The 26559-nt window shown below is 40.0% G+C and overlaps 1 protein-coding gene across 2 annotated transcripts; it reads right to left on the bottom strand.

The window, feature by feature from the left end:
- Positions 1 to 14341: 14341 nt before the first annotated feature.
- Positions 14342 to 16018, bottom strand: LOC132884434 (potassium voltage-gated channel subfamily A member 10). 2 transcript variants are annotated; one of them, XM_060918277.1, is made up of 2 exons: positions 15945 to 16018; positions 14342 to 15851 (listed from the first exon to the last, which is right to left on the bottom strand). In XM_060918277.1, exons 1-2 carry the CDS (start codon positions 16016 to 16018, stop codon positions 14348 to 14350), a joined length of 1578 nt encoding a protein of 525 aa, XP_060774260.1. In that variant the 3' UTR covers positions 14342 to 14347. The 2 variants fall into 2 exon arrangements, with proteins under 2 accessions (XP_060774260.1, XP_060774259.1); XM_060918276.1 differs by having other exon boundaries at positions 14342 to 16018.
- Between the last annotated feature and the right edge of the window lie 10541 nt (positions 16019 to 26559).

Genomic DNA, 26559 nt, shown 5'->3' with positions numbered 1-26559 from the left:
AATGCGTGGTTCACTATTTCTGACTCGTTTGGTCAAAGTATTTATGTGGCAAGGAGCGTTGGAATAAAAGTAGTCCAGTCAGCAGAAACTCTTTGTCTTCTAGTCTCACCGTCCTCGTGTACTTGACCTCTGGACTGGGAGTGTTCATGAGAGCTCATGTTTAAAGTCACTAAACTGCTTTGTGACAATGTCTACTTTTAAAAGAGCTATAAAAATAAACTTGTTGAAATCAAAACTGAAACGTGACCTCATATATTTTTTCACCAGCCAGCCGGACTAGTTACCTTCCAAAGTAACTCGCCAAACAGAAAAGCAACTCGCCAAAATTTGTTCATGTATGAATTTTACTTCTGTCAAAAATAACACAAAAGAGAGTAGTTACCATTGTTCATGACTAATGTGCATTTATTTCAAGACCCGAGTATTTTGATACTGTTGTTAAATACATAAATGAGAACAACACAGAGCACCATAATATAATATTTCATCTCATTATCTGTAGCCGCTTTATCCTGTTCTACAGGGTCACAGGTAAGCTGGAGCCTATCCCAGCTGATTACGGGCGAAAGGCGGGGTACACCCTGGACAAGTCGCCAGGTCATCACAGGGCTGACACATAGACACAGACAACCATTCACATTCACACCTACGGTCAATTTAGAGTCACCAGTTAACCTAACCTGCATGTCTTTGGACTGTGGGGGAAACCGGAGCACCCGGAGGAAACCCACGCGGACACGGGGAGAACATGCAAACTCCGCACAGAAAGGCCCTCGCCGGCCACGGGGCTCGAACCCGGACCTTCTTGGTGTGAGGTGACAGGGCTAACCACTACACCACCGTGCCGCCCTAATATAATATCAACAAATAATAATATATTGGAAAACTTGGCAACTTGGTGTATGAGTATTGAAAGCAAATATACTTACTATCATGACTATAGCACCCAAAATATGTCCAACATGCTTTCTGTATTTAACCATTTATGAGAGAGAAAGCATTAGGAGCTTCATATTGACTAGGAATCAACTTGAAAAAAATTAATTATTCCATAAAAATTGTATCGCAGCCAAGGCCTACCCTGCTCCCACGTTTGCTTATAAGTCCTTTGTCGTTTCTCCTTCTCGTACACTTTATCGGCGGCCTTTTTCTCCTCTTCAGACCGAGGTCGCTTTGTCCCCGTCTCTGGCGGTTTCTGTACACCTTTCAGAAAATTCCACATCGCAACGTAGCTTTGGCAGATGTAGATGTAAACAACAACAAAAACACGTGTTTAAATGAGTGATAATGTGGCCACATCTATTGAATCTGATAACGTGATTACCGCGATATTCAACGAGATGCGTTATATGCATGCGCAGTAGTGAAAAAAACGACAGCCTGACTCGTACACGATGTGATTCGGAATTCTTCGGTATTTTCCGTCCTGCCGATAAACACATCGATTAACACAGACACGGCACATGCTTAATATGTGGCGGCTTTAGTTGACGGTGTGTCTGAATTAGGGCTGTGCGATATGGGAAAAAATGAATATCCCGATACATTTTCTCCATTTCACGATATAGGATATATTGAAATCTCCTCTAAAGGACCCCATGAAATCTAACTTTTACTCTTTACTGTTTTCACTACAATCCCTGCAGATTAAATAACATTCTTGGTTAACTTTACAGGTGGTTTTCAACAACACATTTTAAATTTTCATGCTCGTGATTAATCACAATTGAGTTAAAATAAGACTATTTTTATTCAACAAAGATGTAGCACAAACTGAAAAAACAATCTTGAAAATTGCAACAAAGGGGCAATAAGAGCTGCTCAGAGCTCAAATCAATAAAGTGCAAGCTCAACACTGAGAAAGACATTTAGCCTAAATAAGAAAAGTGCTCTTTCATTAAATTATTTTAAAAAATAGAGGTAGATCTCCAAGCTATTAACCTGACTACTAAGAACCACTGGAATATTCACAATAGAGAGAGAGATTGAGGGAGAGAAGAGAGAGATCTGCAAAACATAATTTTTCTCTTTGCACACTTTTAAACTGAATGTTTTCTGGCTCTGCCTCTCAGATGTGTATAATTCCGGTATTGCCTTCTCTGTAAAATGTCTGCGACCATGCAACTCATATTTGGGATCGAGTGTGTTTAGTAATTTTTGGAAGCCTGGTTTTTCCACTATACTAATCGGGATCATGTCTTCGGCAATGACGTTAGTGATTGCATCCATTATAGCTCTCCATCTCTGACTCATTTTCTCATATGGGGGGGGGTTGGAGAACGAGGCCGCTATGGTCATTTGTTTAGCTTGTGTGGGGGTTTTAGCTTGTGGGCAAGTAGTTCGGAGTTTAAGAGACTCTTCATACTGTACCGGGTGAGTTTTCATATGATGGAACATATTTGTAGTGCTGCTGCCTTTCGTGATGACAGTTTTTTTTTTTGCACACTTTACAAACTGGCATTTGCTGTTCCACGTCCTCCTCATGATATCCAAAAAAATGGCAGATGACTGACCCCTTACTAGTTCTTTTAGGAACCAATTCGTTTGCTTCCATTTTTAATTTGTCACTGAAATTGACAGAGCTTACACGGTAGCCTATGCAACACCAGCGATTGCACAAACTGAGTCAGCGCTGTAAACCGAAACTAGAAAATCTTCCCACAAGTTCCTTTCAGCACCTAGATGTCGCCCGGGATTGGTTGGCGAGTGCATGACGTTATTGTTTTTTTAACCCTTAGGCAGCCTCTCACATTACTGCCTGAGGGACAGGGAGAAAACCACCAGGAAATGTTTTAAACAAACGCAACAAACACGAAACAAATGCAAGTCGGCAGATGACCATAAAATACTCGATAGTTACGATATAATAATTTTATGTATCTCACACAGAATTTTCGGAGATATATCGAGTATATTTGATATATTGCACAGCCCTAGTCTGAATTTTCGCTTCATATATATTTTTTATTTTCAACTAGCCAGCCGGGCTGGCTAGTGACAGGAATTACCCGCCAAATGACAAATTAAGTCGCCTCAGGCGACCGGACCACCGCGAATTTCGAGCCGTGTATATGTATACATGTGTGTGTGTATGTGTTATTTACCAGCAGGGAGGTCCGTATCGTGAAATACTGTGACCAAGGTCTTGAAAGATTGACCGAGGCCTCTGGGCCGAGGTCAGTATTCAAGGCCGAGGTCATGGTATTTCACCATACGGACTGACCTTAAGCTGGTAAATAATATATTTAGTTTTTTCTTTACCAAATTCTAACAGAAAATGAGAGCGCCCGAAAGGGAAAACCGAGCTGAGCCGCCATTTTGAATCCTCATTCACGGCTGTAATGCAAATTGCTTCCTCCTCGGTATACAAGTGCACTTCCATGGCAGGGAAAAAATTGAGTCATTCAGGATTCAGCCAGGCGGCACAGTGGTGTAGTGGTTAGCGCTGTCGCCTCACAGCAAGAAGGGTCGGGTTCGAGCCCCGTGGCTGGTGAGGGCCTTTCTGTGCGGAGTTTACATGTTCTCCCCGTGTCCGTGTGGGTTTCCTCCGGGTGCTCCGGTTTCCCCCACAGTCCAAAGACATGCAGGTTAGGTTAACTGGTGACTCTAAAGTGACCGTAGGTGTGAATGTGAGTGTGAATGGTTGTCTGTGTCTATGTGTCAGCCCTGTGATGACCTGGCGACTTGTCCAGGGTGTACCTCGCCTTTCGCCCGTAGTCAGCCTGGATAGGCTCCAGCTCGCCTGCGACCCTGTAGAACAGGATAAAGCGGCTAGAGATAATGAGATGAGATGAGGTTTTTAGCTTTCTCCTGAAATGTTTTCTTTTACTTCTTCTTCCTCAGGGTAGTGAAACTCGCTTTCGCTGTGAACACTGTTGTTATCGCTATCCATGCTGTAAAATTAATGCTATTCTCCTGAGAAATGCTGGCAAAAATTTATAAGATTTTTGATAATCTTATAAATAAATCTTATTTTAAAAAAAGATAAATGTTGACAAAAAATTGCTACGTTTGTTGTTGTTGTGAACGAGCGAGTCACCAGAGGTCCGTAACTGGGGTCCATACCATAGGATACGGACCTGCTCGCCAGCCAATCAGAGCGCAGGATTTGATGGAAACCGCACTGTGAAATTTTTTTTTAATGATTTAATATTCTTGGACACTTTATTGATCCCCCCCATGTTTAATACTGGCAAAGAGCCATAAGTGTAGGCTTGCATAATTGTCTTTTTTTTAAAGCTCCATTTAATTCTTCTCTCCAAGCCTTGAAACTACACTAGAAGTAATAAGTATTGACAAATCAAAAGAATTTATATTGAATTATCACTAAACAAAACAACTGGAATACATAATGTCATTTATTTAATGATCACCTGTAACAGATTTTATGCACTGATCTTGTGTAAATTATCCTCCATGCTATCAGAAAGAGATTTTTATTTTTTATTTTTAAAGCTAAGGTCCTTTAAAGAATGCTCAAATGGTTGTTTTAGTGATGTTTTTAATTTATTTTTAATTTTTTAAAACAAGAATGTGTTTCTGATGGAAATAACAAATGAATAATTTTGTGCATTTGATCCTTGATGGAACAGGAGTGTAGGCCAAATGCAGGTCTGTTGGGTTAGATTACATGCCTCCTCCATAGGATCTTGATGAACTTAGGTTTCCACTTGCTGTACATGGTAAGGCACTTAACACATTAGATAGGAATAACGTAACAGCCTCTGAATCTGTAGTTTTGTATCATCTTTAAATCACTGACTTAAATGCAGACTGAGCAATCTGTAACCCCTACATGTGATGAATCATATATACACTACCGTTCAAAAGTTTGGGGTCACTTTGAAATTTCCTTATTTTTGAAAGAAAAGCACTGTTCTTTTCAATGAAGATCACTTTAAACTAATCAGAAATCCACTCTATACATTGCTAATGTGGTAAATGACTATTCTAGCTAAATTCTACTAAATGTCTGGTTTTTGGTGCTCACTCCAGTGTTCTAATGGTACAGTGTGTTTGCTCATTGCCTCAGAAGGCTAATGGATGATTAGAAAACCCTTGTACAATCATGTTAGCACAGCTGAAAACAGTTGAGCTCTTTAGAGAAGCTATAAAACTGACCTTCCTTTGAGCAGATTGAGTTTCTGGAGCATCACATTTGTGGGGTCGATTAAATGCTCAAAATGGCCAGAAAAATGTCTTGACTATTTTCTATTCATTTTACAACTTATGGTGGGAAATAAAAGTGTGACTTTTCATGGAAAACACAAAATTGTCTGGGTGACCCCAAACTTTTGAACGGTAGTGTAAAATAATTCATTCTTTGATAGGTATATACAGTATTTGTTTACTTCAAACGTTACTTAAAATTGTATTATTTAAAATTCATTCCAAAACAATATAACCAGCCCTATTTTGTCTGTATTCCTGTATAGATGTTTTATTTTTAAACACTTGTATAGACCTATGGGAGTTAGTCTTTTTTTTTTTAACTTTCTCTTGATTGGTTTATATTATGTTGTCCTTATTTGCTGTTATTTCAGAAAGTGCAGTTTAACACCATATAAAATCATGACATTTGTCACAACTGACATCTATCTCTCTTTTAAAAATGGTTCTGCTGTTCTGTATTTTCAAAATGTTATTTTCAAAGGTTATCACAATTTTACTTATTTTTACTTTACTGTCTGCCAAAGGAACTTTTTATGAGTCATGATTTATAGCAAGCTTTGTAATTTATAACAAGATAAGTATAAAGCATTAGTCATCTGATATTGAGGCACATAGTGTGTATTTACCAAACCTACAGTGAACATTGTTCTAGCGTGTCCACTAGGGGGCACTCGAAGGACATTTAAAGTCATTGCCAGGAGCCTGCGCCATTGGGTTTACTGGGGAGTTCCATCAGCGGGCGTGTACGTGTGACACCATTTCCCTGCTCAGTCGACGTGCACAGGAGATTGATGACGGAAAGACACCTGACTTCTGAGTTTAGGAGTTAAGACCAGAATTTCAGCTGTCTCCAGTATCATTAGGCCAGCTGGGTTCCAGAGTCCTCTAAACAATGAAGCAGTATTTTGGATTCACATTGCATATAGATACATTAATGTAAACATCAAACATCAATTATGTAAATGGTGCTAGTTAAAACACCCTATCTGGTTGACTGACTGCTGCTGTACTTAGGTGTAGCCTACTAATCACATTAAAAGAGTAATAATGTCCCAGTTGAAAGAAGTCAGTTTCTGTATACTAACACGCCCCATAGGGCAGCATAGTGGTGCCACTTCACAGACTAGAATTGAGCCTGAGCTCAAGTTACTGTCTGTGTGGGGTTCCACTATATCCATGTGGGTTTCCTCTGAGTTCTCTGGTTTCCTCCTTCCTCCACAAAATTGAAACACTAAATTGCTTCTATGTGTGAATGAGTACATGAATGTGTCTGAAAGGTGCTCTGTGATGGAGTAGCATTCCATTCAGGGTGTATTCCTACTTCACACCCAGTGTTCCCAGAATAGTGAATGGGTGATATAATGTAATCCAGCAGGGAAAAGGCCACGGCATAGCTGGTATCTCATCTCATCCATCTAATATATTAACTGGTAGCAGTAGTGCAATGAGTCACGGAATTGCCGATATCTTCTTGAATGCAGTATATACAGGTTTACTTAGACAGTCCACTGATTAAACAAACTGTAAAATGTCTCAGTCATGGTTTGGACTCATTGGTGCTATGACCAGAGCTGCTGTTTCACTTTTGGTTCCATGTTTTTATAATAATTTTAACCAATTCGTTTTAGTATATACTCCCAAAATGACAACAGATTCAAGACGTTACTGGATACATCATAAATGTTTCTCTCTAAGGTATAATGACTCGTAATAGAAACTAAGTCATCAGATCAGTCTGGGACCATTTTGAATTATTGAGCAAGACCAAAACGACAGCTAAATAATTAACAAACTGGGTGTAGCAAATGTAGGTGTGGGAAAGAGAGAGAGAGAGAGAGAGAGAAAGGGGAAACTACTAAGTGAAGCAACATTTATTAAGCAGTGCTTTTTTTTCTTTCTGTTTCTCATTTCTGCAAACTAAGTGCACTTACAAGAATTTCTGTCCACAAGCCAAGTGAATGCCTGATATACTACCACTATCACAATAGTGTAATATTTATATCTTATATAAAACTTTCTGAGGTGTGTGAAGAGTTCAAAACAAGTACATTAAATGGCATATGAATTTGGTGCATTGACCTAGTAATATGTCAGTTGGAATTTTATAAGAAAAATAGTCTTGTTGTTTTTACTAACTGCTCATTTCAGAAAAAAGTCTAGCACAAATATATTATTAGAGAGAGAGTTAGGGAGAGGAGAGCTAGCCCCTTAGGAGATCTGTAGCTGTCAGAACAGATGGAAGGCCACCCTACAAACGTCCACATGCACACACCCTGACTGCAGAGTTCAGGTAGGTGTCACATTAGCCTGCTATGTATGTCACACAGGCAATCAAGAACAAGGCATACTGTTCAAACAGTGGCTTCATCACATACAGTTTGTGTATCTTGAGAAGAAATCTCTGGTTTTCGTATTTGTAAATGGTAGTTTATTTTAAGAGTGGTTGTTTAATTAGTGGACAGTAAATATGCACACTTTAGTTACATGACTAATCAGGACTGCATGAAGGGATAAATTGCAGCACGCTCAGGTTATAAGGGTCAGTATCTTTCACTTTCTGGCTCTTGTAGATGTAATCAGTCTTTCCTCAGCCTTAGCTGGAGAGTAATGTGTTCCATCTACAGAACTAGAAAGATCTGGACATTCTACACACTGCAAGGCTAGAACAAAATGTCTGGCCATTAATTGTTGATGGCCAGGTCTGTCTTCATTCTGTGGCTGACCTCATGGCACACCTGACCAGTTAAGTATGAGACAGACCATGGCTGTAGTGTATTAAACCGACTATGTGCTCTTATGTTGGGTTTTTTTCTCTTTTCTCCACTTTCCTAATTAGTCTTAACAGGGGCTATCAGCTCAGTGTCAGGTTCGAGAGATAAAACTCAGCACACAGTTTTCAGCAGGCAGACAGCCAAAGGATCAGCTCAGGGACTACCATAGGGCCATTTGATCTCGTACAGTCCCGTGGACTCATTTTCAAGTCATTTATTATATGTTATATGGAAGCAATAATCATTTACACTCTGAATTCATTTGATATCATTTTCAAAAAGAAGTACATTGAAAAAATGTGGCTTTTGAACTGTTTCCCCCCCATAATGATTTATAACAGACAATCATACAACCACCAAATATGATGTTCTGCAGAAATAACACTACTCAGATGTTTGTCACACTATCCTTTCCAGTCATCTTACATAACCAGAAAACTCTGACAGCATTCTCTTACATAACATATGCATACTATTAGGTTGCATTGCTGTCTCACTGCTCAATATTTTATTACCTGTGCTGCACTTTCACCTCCAGGTAACACATTCCTCATGACTAAATGTCAAACTGACTCATGTTGCTTATAATGATCAAATTTAACTTAATGTAATAAAATGGTTGATTTTCTTAAAACAATGATGGTTGCCTTAATTCTGTGTTCAAGTCAAACCACATTGGTAAATTATGCTAATTATAATATTATTATATCTTATTGTTTCAAAATCACATCTGAAGGTCATTCAGGCTCTCAAAAATGTAATGCAAAACTTGGATCAAATGTTCTGACTCAGCAAAGTCACCCAGTCTCTGGCTGGAGGCTTTATGTATGGTAGAGGCAAATATTGCACCCGAATTAAAACTGGGTTCAGGAAGGAAAAACTACAGTGTCAGCTGCTGGCTAAGTTCGGATGTAGGTTTTCTTTTTCACTTTCACTGTGATATTTTAAGCCGGTGAGACAAGAGAGACTTTAACTAAACTCTGCAGGAATGTCATTCAGAAATGGGAAAAGTCTGATTAAGTTTTTAATCAGGTAGTGTCTTTTGTGCAAATTTTATTTTTGTGTTTTTCCCCACTGATATTGGTTCAGGGCGGCACGGTGGTGTAGTGGTTAGCGCTGTCGCCTCACAGCAAGAAGGTCTGGGTTCGAGCCCCGTGGCCGGCGAGGGCCTTTCTGTGTGGAGTTTGCATGTTCTCCCCGTGTCCGCGTGGGTTTCCTCCGGGTGCTCCGGTTTCCCCCACAGTCCAAAGACATGCAGGTTAGGTTAACTGGTGACTCTAAATTGACCCTAGGTGTGAATGTGAGTGTGAATGATTGTCTGTGTCTATGTGTCAGCCCTGTGATGACCTGGCGACTTGTCCAGGGTGTACCCCGCCTTTCGCTCATAGTCAGCTGGGATAGGCTCCAGCTTGCCTGCGACCCTGTAGAACAGGATAAAGCGGCTAGAGATAATGAGATGAGATGAGATATTGGTTCAGGTATTCTGTCTGCAGAGGAGCCTTCAGTTTATTACTCCTCTGTGCCAGCCATGGCCAACTCTGATACTTAACCCTTTGAGATTACTTTACATACAGAGCAGAGATACTATGTGTACTTAATGATTAATGCATTCTCAGAATGCACACACCTGGTCAAAATCTCTCCTAACAGAGCCCAATTTCAGTGTTTGTGGTTAATATCAAGTGTTTGGGGAAGGAAGACTATTGTACTTTCTACAGAATGCTTGAAAAGGAACTGATGAGGCCAGTGATGAAGGGAAACCTCTGTAAAATGGTTGTACGTACATGAGTTTTGATATGAAGTAAGAGTCATCTACACTTAATACACCATTACTGCACTGACAATGCATGGACTGCTCAAAAAAGGATAAAGAAAATAATATATTTTATATTTTAGTATATTTATGTTTAATAAAAGGCACTCAGAATATCATGATTAAAATATAGTGTTTCTATGGTCGATTTTCAACATGCACCCATTTATGAAATGCTCTATTATGAATTCAAGTTCATAAACTATTGTTAGCATCACCTTTGTCATGGATTGTAGGCATTCCAAGAGTCTTTTTAGGGTCTTAGGCAATCTATGAATATGTAATATAGACATATGCTAACATATGCTATGCATCCAGTGTGTTTTGTCCATAACATTTAGCATTGACACAATGTTAACTACAGTGGTGCTTGAAAGTTTGTGAACCCTTTAGAATGTTCTATATTTCTGCATAAATATGACCTAAAACATCATCAGATTTTCACACAAGTCCTAAAAGTAGATAAAGAGAACCCACTTAAACAAATGAGACAAAAATATTATACTTGGCCATTTATTTATGGAGGAAAATGATCCAATATTACATATTTGTGAGTAGCAAAAGTATGTGAACCTCTAGGATTAGCAGTTAATTTGAAGGTGAAATTAGAGTCAGGTGTTTTCAATCAATGGGATGGCAATCAGGTGTGATTGGGCACCCTGTTTTATTTAAAGAACAGGGATTGATCAAAGTCTGATCTTCACAACACATGTTTGTGGAAGTGTATCATGGCAAAAACAAAGGAGATTTCTGAGGACCTCAGAAAAAGCGTTGTTGATGCTCATCAGGCTGGAAAAGGTTACAAGACCATCTCTAAAGAGTTTGGACTCCACCAATCCACAGTCAGACAGATTGTGTACAAATGGAGGAAATTCAAGACCATTGTTACCCTCCCCAGGAGCGGTTGACCAACAAAGATCACTCCAAGAGCAAGGCGTGTAATAGTCGGCAAGGTCACAAAGGACCCCAGGGTAACTTTTAAGCAACTGAAGGCCTCTCTCACATTGGCTAATGTTAATATTCATGAGTCCACCATCAGGAGAAGACTGAACAACAATGGTGTGCATGGCAGGGTTGCAAGGAGGAAGCTACTGCTCTCCAAAAAGAACCATCTGCAGTTTGCTAAAGATCACATGGACAAGCCAGAAGGCTATTGGAAAAATGTTTTGTGGATGGTTGAGACCAAAATAGAACTTTTTGGCTTAAATGAGAAGTGTTATGTTTGGAGAAAGGAAAACACTGCATTCCAGCATCTCATCTCATCTCATTATCTCTAGCCGCTTTATCCTTCTACAGGGTCGCAGGCAAGCTGGAGCCTATCCCAGCTGACTACGGGCGAAAGGCGGGGTACACCCTGGACAAGTCGCCAGGTCATCACAGGGCTGACACATAGACACAGACAACCATTCACACTCACATTCACACCTACGGTCAATTTAGAGTCACCAGTTAACCTAACCTGCATGTCTTTGGACTGTGGGGGAAACCGGAGCACCCGGAGGAAACCCACGCGGACACGGGGAGAACATGCAAACTCCACACAGAAAGGCCCTCGCCGGACCCGGGGTTCGAACCCAGGACCTTCTTGCTGTGAGGCGACAGCGCTAACCACTACACCACCGTGCCGCCCCGCATTCCAGCATAAGAACCTTATTCCATCTGTGAAACATGGTGGTGGTAGTATCATGGTTTGGGCCTGTTTTGCTGCATCTGGGCCAGGACGGCTTGCCATCATTGATGGAACAATGAATTCTGAATTATACCAGTGAATTCTAAAGGAAAATGTCAGGAAATCTGTCCATGAACTGAATCTCAAGAGAAGGTGGGTCATGCAGCAAGACAACGACTCTAAGCACACAAGTCGTTCTCCCAAAGAATGGTTAAAGAAGAATAAAGTTAATGTTTTGGAATGTCCAAGTCAAAGTCCTGACCTTGATCCAATCGAAATGTTGTGGAAGGACCTGAAGCGAGCAGTTCATGTGAGGAAAGTCACCAACATCCCAGAGTTGAAGCTGTTCTGTACGGAGGAATGGGCTAAAATTCCTCCAAGCTGGTGTGCAGGACTGATCAACAGTTACTGGAAATGTTTAGTTGCAGTTACTGCTGCACAAGGGGGTCACACCAGATACTGAAAGCAAAGGTTCACATACTTTTGCCACTCACAGATATGTAATATTGGATCATTTTCCTCAATAAATAAATGACCAAGTATAATATTTTTGTCTCATTTGTTTAACTGGGTTCTCTTTATCTACTTTTAGGACTTGTGTGAAAATCTGATGATGTTTTAGGTCATATTTATGCAGAAATATAGAAAATTCTAAAGGGTTCACAAACTTTCAAGCACCACTGTAAGACACCAAGTCAGAGTACAAGCTTTAAACCAAATGCTGAGAGAAAACTATTTTTATTTTTGGCCAATTTAGATTTTCGCATTGCACTTATTTTTACCTGCTGTTGGTTTTAAGGTTAGTTACATATTATTTGAGGAAAATTAACCTCACATGAAAGTGCAGCACTGTATTGCTGTAATGCGTGCATATAAATGTCATTATATTGTTTAAAACGAACAGCTGTGTGATAGTTATAAAATATATAGCATTAATCAAAAATGAGTGTAATGACAGAAAAAAAGCATTTCAAACATTTGGTAACTGCATAGTTGTATGTCAAGAGATTATTTTTAACTTTAACTTTTTGATTTTCTCTTTAACTGTAGGCAAATGGTTTACTGAATGTATGACTTTATGTATTACATAGAAGCATGTTTGTGTGTGGTGTCCTGAGATGGGCTGCCTTGTGCCCAGTGTTCCCAGGATAGGCTCCTGACTCTAACGAGGATGAAGCAGTTACTGAAAGTGAGTGAGTAAACAGTTTGATATATTAGACCACAAATTATGAAGATAATTCGTATTTTCAGGTAATCAATATACATACATTATTTGTTAGATATAAATTATAATTTAATTATGGTGTCTATTAATGCACTACAAAATGCTAGAATGTTTAGAAGTGATAATTTAGGTTAAAACATATGACATAAAGTACCGTTCTCTTTCTGTTTTTTTTAACAGTATGTTTTCCATCATGCTCAGTACTGTCATGCTTTTTTTCTAAACACTGACTAATCAACTTCGCTAAGCTATAATGACCCAAGGCTACAGTTAACAGATGCTACACTTTCTTCTAAAGATACACATGCTTCTAAAGAGGCACATTTTAGATGGAGTTTGTCCATATTCTAACTAAGAGGTAGTTCTATAAGGTTATAACAGAGATCATCTCATGCATGGTGTGCAATATTTGGCCATAACTCTTCTGAGTGCATACTGGAGAACCAGTGAAGCCATCAATTAATTGCTGTGTACTGGAGTGACAGAGATTTTGACAAAATATGAAACCCTACATGCATACGGTAGATGAACTCATATTGCTTAAGCACTGTAAAACATTTCATATTGGTTTAACCTGAAAATGCAAGTTAATGCAATTTGACGATTATCTTTGTTTCAACTCAGAAAAAGTCTCAATTAGTCAAAACAACTAAGTAATTAAAGTCTAACCTTTGAAAATTTGCACAGATTAGTTCAAATTAAAACACTTTTCAGAGCTCATTGAGTTAAAGAGAAAACATAAGTGGACATAACTAAACAAGGCTGAAATGTTTTACAGTGAGTCTACACTATATAGTACATATTGTTATGTGGTTTTCACATAGAAACAGTAACAAATTCTGAGACAGATGCATGCCCAATTAAAACTATGTGATCAAAACTATATGATGCTTCACTGTAATGTGAATTTTGCATTCCAGGCTCCAGACCAGACTCCCAATTTTAGACATGTCTTGGTATGAATAGTAACTCCTGGATAAATGTGGGACAAATGGCAGATGCTACCTTGATAGTGTGGGCCATCCAAATATAGTACAGTATGACAATCTGTGGTAAAAAGCCAAAGCAATAAGCCTCATATATTTCAAAGGACACATTCTGAGACATTTAAAGATGGAAGACAGTTTGGAGTAAGCATTTTTCACACACAGCAGTGTCAAAAAATTATGTCAGTATGAATGTAAAGGAACAACATGTTCAGCAAAGTGCAGTTGTAGGAGCTGGCTAAGAGTGCAGAATCATCAGTTGAAGGGCTCTGGAACAAAGGCACCTAATTTCTAGTAATTTAGCAGCCTATTTTGACTTCAGTGAAATCAGATTCCTTAGAATTTTTTTAGTAAGCAGATTTACATTTTTTACTTTTTTCAGTGCTAATTAATCTCTAGCGCTGATAAGCTGCTTAGAATGCATTAAAGGGGAAAGCTCCTTCATCAGCCTTTGCAATTGCCCTACTGGCTCTTTACTAGGCAGACCCAAGAGATTTTAAGGTGTAGCACAGCCATGTGTCTGAGGTGTTTACAGCAGCCTTTGGCCTGCTCTGTATTGTTTCTTGACATGACCGCACTTACAACCAAAGAACTGTTAATTTATGCATTTCATTAAGTACATAATTGTTAATCCAAAATAATGTCTTCTAAATGCATTGTTGTTCAGTCTTTTTATTGCTAATAATCCTGGTTTTAGCAGAGCTACATTTTTCAAGGGATGCCATTTTTTTCAGTCTGCCAGTTCCCATTGGACTTGTCCAGAGAATAGTTACTATCATATTTCTGCTCAGATTCCCGTTTTGCAGCAGCCTCTACAGCTGCATCTATCACATACTTCCCTGCCTGCTCTGCTTCACGATGGTAGAAATAGTTGAAGTTCGAAACAATGACAGGGACAGGTAGAGCAATTGTCAGCACTCCAGCGATGGCACAGAGGATTCCCACTATCTTACCCCCAAAGGTGACTGGGCACATGTCACCATAGCCAACTGTTGTCATGGTGACCACAGCCCACCAGAACCCCTCTGGGATGCTCCCAAATTGTGTTTCGGGTTCATCAACCTCAGTAAAATAAATGGCACTGGAGAAAAGGATGACGCCAATGAACAGGAAAAAGATGAGCAAGCCAAGCTCCTTCATACTAGCCTTTAGGGTTTGCCCTAGAATCTGTAGCCCCTTGGAATGACGGGAGAGCTTGAAGATCCTGAATACTCTCACCAGCCTAATGAGACGTAATGTGGCCAGAGACATGTTCTGATTAACTGCTGAGTCATGAGTGACCAGGAGATCTGTGATTAGAGTAATGAAGTACGGCATGATAGAAACAACATCAATCACATTCATGATGTTGCTGAAAAACTTACTCTTGCTGGGACACACAATAAAGCGCACTGATATCTCAAAGGAGAACCAAATTACACATATAGTTTCTACCATAAAGAAGGGATCACTAAAGGTAGATTCTAGGCTTTTGGGAGCAGGGCTTGGAGACAGAAGTGTTCCGTTAGTATCAAGGGTTAAGTTAGCAACTTCATGGGGGAATTCATGATCATCGCGGAACTCTGGGAGAGTCTCTAAACAGAAGATACAAATGGAGATAGTGATAACAATAACAGACACCACGGCCATAGATCTGGCAGCAGTAGAGCTCTCCGGGTACTCAAATAAGAGCCATAACTGACGGTAAAGCTCGCTTTTCGGCAACTGAGGTTCGATGTCACGGACGAAACCTTCATTCTCCCTGAACTGTTCCATCACTTCCTGTCCCAGCCTGTAGAAGATAATCTCATCAGTGAAAACATCCAGTGGTACATTTGCTGGTCTGCGGATCTTACCACCAGACTGATAGAAGAACAGGATTCCGTCAAAACTTGGGCGATTGCGGTCAAAAAAATACTCATTCTTCATGGGGTCAAAATAGTCACTCCTCCTCTTAGGATCTCCAAGCAGAGTATCAGGGAACTGGTTCAGAGTTTTAAGTGTTGTTTCATACATCATTCCTGAGACATTGATGACTACTCTTTGGTCACCCTCTTCAAGTTTCTGCTTTTCTGCAAGCAAGTCATCACAACAGTCTTTAGCTACCTTGCCTAGAAGAGCCTCACAGGGACTGCCTTCATTATTCATAAGTACTTTCCAGTTAGAGATGAGACTGTTGCAACTTGAGGTCCCTTTCTTAGTGAGTGTTGTGGAAGAGGTTGTTGTGTTTCCAGGCCTCCTATATCTTTGTGGTGAATGCGTTGGTGAATCCAGACTATGGGTCAGCTGGTTCTGCTCCGGTGTCTCTGAAGTGGGTGAAGCTGGATACCCTGAGTCACTTGGGTCTCCCAGGATAATTCCGATATCATCCAGGTTCTCAAAGTTTACCAGAGGAACCTCCATGGCCTCCCTGCCCTCCCTGGGGCACACCTGAGTTGCTTAACCCAGGATGAACTGCTGAGTGGAAACCACAGGCACAGGCCACCCTGTTCTACGTATACTGCAGAATGCAGCAAGCTAGAGGAGGATCCAGGCTTGTCCAAACTTGTTCTGCAGCAGGGAAACAAATCCCAAGACACCCTCACCTGATCTGTAGACAAAGACAAAAATATAGAACATCCGTGTCATTGCCCATAACTAAACTTCATAGTGGAATTCAACTGAGTTAAATCAGATTAATCTGATTCTATATACTGGATAAAATAGAGGAATTTCTGTTGGATAGAACTTCCCTTGGACATTTCCTTTTCAAGGCTTCAAATAATTTTTTGTTGGACTGTATTCTGTACAGTTTAACTTATTTGGTTTGTCCTCTCCTTGAAAAGTCTTCAACATTCATAAATAATGCATTTAAATAAGCCGCATGCGTATTCTCTTCACCTGTGTCCAGTCAAAAGTGAAGATCACATTTTATAATCCTATTTCATTCATACGTCTCTTTTATTGTACCTCAACTAACCACAGCCCCTAATCCCCAACAACACATCGGACTACCAAGCTCAGCAAATGTAGCTAATAGAGGCTTTGCACCATCATTGCTCAATGAAAAGAGCCTGACAGACACTCAGAGTTAGAAAAGTAAAAAAAAAAAAACAGTCAACAGTCAAAGGCATGTGGAATAAATCTACAGTTACGTCTAGGATAATTTGAAAATGTTCCAGGAGTGGGGTCTAATAGCATTCAGTTATAAATGGAACATCACTATTACATTTACATATCTATTATGTTATTTTTTGTGTAATTATGTTATACTTTTATATTATCAAATGCATAACGGACTAATACAATATATTCATAAAGGTTTGTGATGTGACTGTAAGTCACAAATGATAAATGTGTGGACAAAAACTACTGCTACTTCTTAACTTCTACTTCTGTTTCCCAGTAGAAAGGTCCTAACTCAGTCACAACACCTTCAGGTCTAAAAGACCCTATGTATGAGTTAATACATTTTGAATATTTCTGCTAAAACACTTACTTTTTTGTTTTTACAGATTATAACAAATATCTGTGTATCAAACAACCAAACAAAAAACATTAAAAATTTTCCATTATCAACACACACAATCACACACTTGTATAACATTGTCCGTCTTATTAACAGTATCCCACGGTGATGAAGTCAATTCTCTGATTAAGAGAATTATCTAAACTTGATACTGTGAAACCAGCATCAACTTAATGGAAAAGCCTTTGTGACCAAGGTAAGTTCAAGTGGCAAAAGAAGAGAATAACACACTTGACAGTTCTCACTCTGTATGCTCATTTGGAGCATAGTGGACAGAACCATGCTGCAGCGGGAACCTTGACCAGGATAAAGGAGCTACTGAAGATGAATGAACATATGAATGATTTTGGAGTACAGTAATAAATGATTTAACAAGGTAAGAAAGTGACAGGAACATTTCTTGTTATCCTTGCTCTAGATAAATGGCTTTGTGGTGGAGAACCATGTTAAGTTCCTTAATATCAGTCAACTATTTTCCGGGGAGTTTACTTGAGACTGGTAACCAAAGCCTAGACAAAGGATTTAAACAGCTAGCCTTCTTAAAACTTGACACCGTGAAACCAGCAGCAGCTAAAGAGAAAAGCCATTGGCACTCTGACAACTCAAGTGGCAACATTGGACAGTAATACATCTGACACCTCTCACCTTCGCTCCATGTGATATTCCACTGACCCTATTAGTATACAGCGGGGACTGTCCTTTCCACTATAGTAGTCAGAGGGCCAAGTTACACTGACACTGGAGCTTTGTGTGGGCATGCATTTTTCTTTTTTGATATCAGCAAAATATATCTTAGTTTTGCTGTTAGCTAAAAGCATGTCCATTCATTGATAGTCTAAGATTTCATAGATACAACATTCAGGAAAAAAAAACATGGATAACAGTAAAATAATAATAATAAAAAGTTCACTGTTTTTATGACCCCAGCCCCCATGCATTTATATATTTCTTTTCTTGGCAATCAGGAAAATACATTTAAGGTCCTGATGTACTACAGATGTTGTAAATAATAAAAAAAAAGGTGAAAGTTATAATAGTGAAGAACTTTAAATACAACCCTGATTCCAAAAAAGTTGGGACAAAATACAAATTGTAAATAAAAACGGAATGCAATAATTTACAAATCTCAAAAACTGATATTGTATTCACAATAGAACATAGACAACATATCTGTGGCAGCGGGGATGTGGTCAAGCGCCGGTCTGTGACAGGAGGGTGGAGTCAGGGAAGGTAAGTGGCAGAATCACTACACCTGACTGCAATTAACCTGTTTGTGTGTGTCTTCCCAGTGACCGCGCCCTATTTAGGGAGGGAGAGCAGAGAGCAGAGGATCTCTCCCAAACCAGACACCTGATGTGTGCGTGCGTGTGTCTGGCGGTGTGTGTGTTTGAGAGACCACTGAAAAGTGTAAAAATAAAACGATTGTTGAACCTGATCTCTGTCCTGCCATCCTCTGTGCTCCACCCCTTCATAAGAACTGTTACAGTGGTGCCGAAACCCGGGATCTGGAGCACAGCAGCCTAACAGCCCCATGGAGTCTTCCCCGTTCGCTGAACTGGTCCACGCCCTCGCCACGGCCCAGCAAAGCCAGCACCAGGCACTACTCACCCTCCGAAAGGAGCAAGAACAGCGGTTCGAGGCCCTGGTGTTGGCCCAACAGGAAGATCGAGAAGCGTTCCGGCACCTCCTCGCGTCGGCGGGGTCCACCAGCGCTCCTACCGCGGGCCCGTCTCCCCTCACCGTCACTAAGATGGGCCCGCAGGACGACCCTGAGGCGTTCATCATGCTCTTCGAGCAGGTCGCCAAAGCCTCGGGGTGGCTGATGGAGCAGCGTGCGGCGCGCCTCCTCCCCCTGCTAACGGGAGGGGCACAGCTGGCCGCGCTTCAGCTCCCCGCCGACCGCCGGCTGGCCTACGCGGACCTCTACTGGGCCATCCTCCAGCGCGTGGGGCGCACCCCAGAACAGCAGCGCCAGCGCTTCTGCGCGTTGCGCTTGGAGGAAGTCAGCCGGCCGTTCGCGTTCGGCCAGCAGCTCCGGGACGCCTGCTGGCGGTGGTTGAGGGCCGACAACTGCGATGCCGAGGGAATCATCGACCAGGTGGTGCTGGAACAGTTCATCGCGCGCTTGCCAACAGGAACTGCGGAGTGGGTCCAGTGCCACCGCCCGGCGTCGCTGGATCGGGCAGTCGAGCTGGCGGAGGACCATTTGGCGGCTGTCCCGGTGGCAGGACAGAGATCAGGTTCAACAATCGTTTTATTTTTACACTTTTCAGTGGTCTCTCAAACACACACACTGCCAGACACATGCGCACACACATCAGGTGTCTGGTTCGGGAGAGATCCTCTGCTCTCTGCTCTCCCTCCTTAAATAGGGCGCAGTCACTGGGAAGACACACACAAACAGGTTAATTGCAGTCAGGTGTAGTGATTCTGCCACTTACCTTCCCTGACTCCGCCCTCCTGTCACAGACCGGCGCTTGACCATGCCCCCGCTGCCACATACCCCCACCGCCCTATTTAGGGAGGGAGAGCAGAGAGCAGAGGATCTCTCCCGAACCAGACACCTGATGTGTGTGCACGTGTGTCTGGCGGCGTGTGTGTTTGAGAGACCACTGAAAAGTGTAAAAATAAAACGATTGTTGAACCTGATCTCTGTCCTGCCATCCTCTGTGCTCCACCCCTTCATAAGAACTGTTACAATATCAAATGTCGAAAGTGAGACATTTTGAAATTTCATGCCAACTATTGGCTCATTTGAAATTTCATGACAGCAACACATCTCAAAAAAGTTGGGACAGGGGCAATAAGAGGCTGGAAAAGTTAAAGGTACAAAAAAGGAACAGCTGGAGGACCAAATTGCAACTCATTAGGTCAATTGGCAATAGGTCATTAACATGACTGGGTATAAAAAGAGCATCTTGGAGTGGCAGCGGCTCTCAGAAGTAAAAATGGGAAGAGGATCACCAATCCCCCTAATTCTGCGCCAACAAATAGTGGAGCAATATCAGAAAGGAGTTCGACAGTGTAAAATTGCAAAGAGTTTGAACATATCATCATCTACAGTGCATAATATCATCAAAAGATTCAGAGAATCTGGAAGAATCTCTGTGTGTAAGGGTCAAGGCCGGAAAACCATACTTGGTGCCCGTGATCTTCGGGCCCTTAGACGGCACTGTATCATATACAGGCATGCTTCTGTATTGGAAATCACAAAATGGGCTCAGGAATATTCCCAGAGAACATTATCTGTGAACACAATTCACCGTGCCATTCGCCATTGCCAGCTAAAACTCTATAGTTGAAAGAAGAAGCCGTATCTAAACATGATCCAGAAGCGCAGACGTCTTCTCTGGGCCAAGGCTCATTTAAAATGGGCTGTGGCAAAGTGGAAAACTGTTCTGTGGTCAGACAAATCAAAATTTGAAGTTCTTTATGGAAATCAGGGACGCCGTGTCATTCAGACTAAAGAGGAGAAGGACGACCCAAGTTGTTATCAGCGCTCAGTTCAGAAGCCTGCATCTCTGATGGTATGGGGTTGCATTAGTGCGTGTGGCATGGGCAGCTTACACATCTGGAAAGACACCATCAATGCTGAAAGGTATATCCAGGTTCTAGAGCAACATATGTTCCCATCCAGACGACGTCTCTTTCAGGGAAGACCTTGCATTTTCCAACATGACAATGCCAAACTACATACTGCATCAATTACAGCATCATGGCTGCATAGAAGAAGGGTCCAGGTACTGAACTGGCCAGCCTGCAGTCCAGATCTTTCACCCATAGAAAACATTTGGCGCATCATAAAACGGAAGATACGACAAAAAAGACCTAAGGCAGTTGAGCAACTAGAATCCTACATTAGACAAGAATGGGTTAACATTCCTATCCCTAAACTTGAGCAACTTGTCTCCTCAGTCCCCAGACCATTTACAGACTGTTGTAAAGAGAAAAGGGGATGTCTCACAGTGGTAAACATGGCCTTGTCCCAACTTTTTTGAGATGTGTTGTTGTCATGAAATTTAAAATCACCTAATCTTTCTCTTTAAATGATACATTTTCTCAGTTTAAACATTTGATATGTCATCTATGTTCTATTCTGAATAAAATATGGAATTTTGAAACTTCCACATCATTGCATTCCGTTTTTATTTACAATTTGTACTTTGCCCCAACTTTTTTGGAATCGGGGTTGTAGGTAATAGCACTAATTTGTCTTATTATATATAGTGAAACCTGCACAAAACAATTTTTTGATTAGTTAAATGTGGTACAAAGCAAACAATTAGCCTTTTACTTCCAAACTCATTAAGTACTGTTAAAAATAAGTCGAACTTTTGAAATTAGTTTTCTTTTTTTCCCCAAATTATCATTCTGCTTTTCCTTGGTTAGGTTACAAATGGGGAAACTGGGAAGTTAATTCTTACTTAATTATTAGTTCTTTAACTTGAAACAAATGTGCTTGTACAGAGTCAATTTTGCCAATGCTAAACATTTGCCAAAGATAAACAGCAGCAGTGAATATGTGCAAATAATGTGGGAAAAGTGAAGCCTGAAGTCAGATGATGTTACAAATCCAGTTTATCATATATACATACTTCAAAACAGTTCCTTCTTAAAGAAAATGATTTTGCTTATTTGCATGATCATCACTCGCAGAAAGCTAAAAACACAACCCTTAACCAGTGCTACTACTGACATTTAGAATTAGGTATTGCCTTTTATATTAACTGCAATTATCAGGAATAAGTAATTATTGTAAAAAGGAAAATAATAAAACAAAATTCTATGTGTACAAAAATTCCATTCATGTTCCACCACTAAATATGTGTATACCTACTGAATGTTTTGTCTTTTAGACACTGATTATTTTTCACCTTTCTTGTATGGTCAGTGTGTGTTAAATTACGCACATTCAGCCTGTCTGCCCAGTAAACATTATTGCATGCCAAACTGCGGATTTTCTGTCTTAGACTGGAAATATTTTGTGTATTGCAAAGATGAAAGACTTTTAAAGACATTTAAACTTAAATATAAACTGAAATTGCAATGTAGTGGTAACAGAAATGTCCAGTATAAGCCAGAGGTTATAAATGTCTCCATGGACATGTCATAGTTTACACATATTAGTTTGTACACTATCTAGTTTGGGAATGTATTTTTTTTCCTCCATATACTGAATATTCTTGCATTTTGTTCCTTTCTTCATTCAACTGAACAACTGCAGTTTTAATGCATTCCATTTATATGGTCGTTACAATATCATGGTATAAAATCTTATTTCAAGGTAAAGAAAAGTCTCTGTAGTAGAGAGCTGTAAATGTACTGTATATGTTTTCAGTATGGTTTAATGCATTATACAGCCCATTTTAAGATGTGATTTACAGAATTTAGATACTCACTTGGAGTTTACTACAGTATTAGGTGCTGGTTTAAACTGGATAAAACAGAGAGGAAGGTGACATGAGCATCTGTCATTATTCTGTTGCACTTTGTCTAGAACAATGTATAGAGGGAAGATATCAAAGTCCACTGTGGAGGATGTGTGTGTGGAGTTTAGGGAACATCAATCATAAAATGGTAGGAAAGTTTCCCTGGGTACACCACAAGGATAAACCCATTGTTTAACACTGGGCACATCTGGATTATTTGCTGACTCCACACTCACTGCAGCACTATGGAGGACAAAAAGTGCTTTGTATGGTCTTAGGAGATCTCTTGAAACATTCCATCCTGAAATACCTTTTTATAAAATCACTATAGTCACCGACATGCAGGTTAGGTTAACTGGTGACTCTAAATTGACCGTAGGTGTGAATGTGAGTGTGAATGGTTGTCTGTGTCTATGTGTCAGCCCTGTGATGACCTGGCGACTTGTCCAGGGTGTACCCTGCCTTTCGCCCGTAGTCAGCTGGGATAGGCTCCAGCTTGCCTGCGACCCTGTAGAAGGATAAAGCGGCTAGAGATAATGAGATGAGATGAGACTATAGTCACCACAAAAGGGTAGTTTTGTAGTCCAAAAAATGAAACTTGAAAAAATGACATATGCATTTTAAGAAGCACAGTTTCTATTTCTGTAGGTGTTTTTGCTTCTTATGATTGTCCTTTAGATATCCAGTTCTTGATAAATGGATATACTTAATATTTAGCTTGTTTTAATTTAAATATCTAAAATTTGAGCTTATAAATCTGCTGGTACTGAGTCTGACAAGTCAGTGAGTCCAAGATGTTCGAATACAGCTTTGCACACTAACAGAAAGTTCCCAGGCAGTACAATATATCCTTTTTTCTTAGAATATTTTTGGAATATTAAATATTATGTATTATATTATCAGAATGTATTTAATTTACATGTTTTCTATGGTAATGGTGCCAGGAAAGGGACCTCTTGAGCTAAATTTTTTTAGTAGTGCTTTAAATAAAAGATTCTTAAAAATTAGCCTGTCTTAAGCTGACTTATTATCGATGCAAACTATTTTAATATACAAATACACACAAAGAGAATCCACCAAGACTACACACTAACTATAGTAAACACTCACACACAAGTCATTACACTAAATGTCTCCAAAACTTTGCCAACACACACTTTCACACTCTCCACTAGAAATGGAGTCAGAGAGATACTCACCAGACTGTCCTCTGATCTTAGAGTCTCTATATATGCCTGCAGCTGCGGGTGGCATGGGGGTCCTTGCACTCTCTCTCTCTCTGTCTCTGTCTCTCTCTCTGTCTTATTCTTCCTTTCGTGTGCCTTACAATCAGATCCCTGCAGCCTCAGGATCAGTTAAACCTCTCCTGCAGTAATCTTATAGCTCCTGAGTAACCTGAGATTCAGGGCTTCCATCGGGCATCAACCAGACACACACCCACCCACAAGAACACACACACACACACACACACACACACACACACACACACACACACACACACACACACACACATAGTCTTACCTTCTTAATCATACTTTTTCTGAAAGTTGGTATGTGAGGAGATCACTTGATGCCCCCTATGTCTTTGTCTCTGTTTCAGCCCAGGTCAAAAGGCTACTGATGAAGAAGAAGAGAAACCCTCAGTACAAGAGTCTGCTCGCTTCTGAGACTCAGTGGGAGGACAGAGAGGACTGAGAGACTTGAGCTCCTGCAGAGTAAGCAAGCAATGTAACATCTCCAGTTTGCGCGCACACACACACACACACACACACACACACACACACACACACACACACACACACACACACACACACACACACACACATTCATCTAAGCCACACCACCCCATATTCACTTCAAACCCCACCTTCATTCTCAACCCAGGGGATCTGACTCTGCACCCAACATCACTGTCACACACACACACACACACACACACACACACACACACACACACACACACACACACACACACACACACACACATCTGCAGCAGTGCTCAGCAGCTACTAGAATACAGCCCAGAGCTTTAAATTGCTTAGTCTGTGCAGTGCCATTCATTTTAAGTGTGTTAAAACTAGAAGGAGTCATTAGCCAATGCTTCTCTCAGCTTCTTGCCCAGAAACCAGCAAGCGTAAGGAAAAATGAATTTTCAGATATTGCCAATGATCACTCATTTAATATTATCAACATGTTCAAATGTTTTGTGTGTTTTGTTTAGGTCACCGAAATGCTGAGCTGTGCACAGTAAATCTCTTATAAAGTGAACAGAATGTGGAAGTCACCCAAATATTGATTAGGAATGGCTGGATGAGAAGGTATGTTAGAGATGGCAGAATGTATCAGAGACATATCTGTTATTAATGCTTTATGAAACATGTTTTATAAGACTGACTTTAACTATTTTATAAACATGGCAGATGTCACAATTGTCATAAATTTTCACATGGTTGTATATCGATGTGCTACCATAAACATTGTTATGCTACTTGGAATAATGTGTGATGTCATGAGGCTTATGCTTTTAATATGTATTTCATAACACTTGATGTATGTATAATAACTCAAAAATAGGTACTACATCTGCACTGACCTCTGTGGAAGTGTCATTTGACGTATTTCTTATGTTAGGCAATGAGTTGTTATGACAACTCATGTAAAATTTATGGCAACATCAGAAAGTGCTTGCCATATATTTGCCATAACATATTGTATATTTTGAGCAGAACACCACTGGTAATTTTTAGCATGCGATATGTGAGGTAAGTCCCAACAACCTGTTCCAAAAATGACTGAAACTAGAAAGAAAACAATGCGTCCTGTTATTTTCCCATATTGACAATCTTTGGCAGGTGTAATCTTCCTTTCTTATGTAAGGAAATGAGTTGTCATGACAACTCATGTAAAATTTATATATGTTTAAATTTATATAAATTTATATGCTACAAAACTGGAGGCTTTATACATGTTTTGTTTTCATATAAATTAAATATAAAAACTTATTGTCTTTTTATCCACCTAACTTTCTACACTCCTGTTCTCCCAGTAATCAATAATTGTACCATTGTTGTCATGCTGGAGAGTATTATCTCACTGTGTGCTTCTTGCTTTTAATTTAACTATTTTTAAGCATTATACACTATAAAAAATATTTTCTGAATAAATCCTGTTTCACACTGATACAGGACATTACAGAACTGCTGGTAGCTAATCAGAAATAAGTACTGTATTTTGTGTTGCCATTGTGTAAAATAATGTATGTTTTGACAGTTTCCCTTAAAATACATACCATATGATTTGTCATAAAACATGCACAAAGTAGTGGACACTAATTACAAATATTAGCAAGTGAGAGATCCCTCAATGTAAACTGTCATGGAAAATAAGAACAGACATCTTGTAAAACGTTCAAGTAAAGTCTTACCATTTCACTGCTGATCTAAGCACTCAGAACTAAGAACTTTTCTCACACATGTTTTGACAACTACCGTCTTAGTATCACATGAGAGGTATCTGGAGCTCATCCAAACAGCTACTTACAAAAGTGGCAAAACTCAAGTCACAGCTCCATCTCACTTTTCTCCAGAGAATAAAAGTTGCACCTGATGACTGAACTAAAAATCCAACATTCAATGAGCTTATACAACAAACATGTTTTGTGTCAAATAATAATGCTAATAAATTTTGAGCCCCTTTATGTATATCTTAAAGGAATGTAGGGAAAGGGGTTGATTGCAATCAGGCTGATTTTTAAAGTAAAAATGTCAGTCTCATTAGCAAGGGGAGTGAACTAAAGTTTATTTAATAGTGATAGGAGGGTTTTTGCCCCCCTGTTTGTCAGGTCAGTTGTGTGAACATAGTACCAGGAACTAGCTTCCTAATAGAGAACAGATGCAGTATTCATTTCCACAGTTAGCAGATGCAGATCCTCATGCTGGTGCAAACAGGCCATGGTCAAAAATACCGTTAGGCTAAAACCCTGCTACATAGGAGTTAATGTGAAAGAT

This window comes from Neoarius graeffei, chromosome 4 (genome assembly GCF_027579695.1).
Source record: "Neoarius graeffei isolate fNeoGra1 chromosome 4, fNeoGra1.pri, whole genome shotgun sequence".
Taxonomy (NCBI): domain Eukaryota; kingdom Metazoa; phylum Chordata; class Actinopteri; order Siluriformes; family Ariidae; genus Neoarius; species Neoarius graeffei.
This window is presented reverse-complemented; position numbering and strand designations above follow the sequence as displayed.

Coding starts and splice junctions, on each gene's coding strand:
- LOC132884434 (XM_060918276.1), bottom strand. CDS start 16,018: ATGGAGGTTCCTCTGGTAAACTTTGAGAACCTGGATGATATCGGAATT.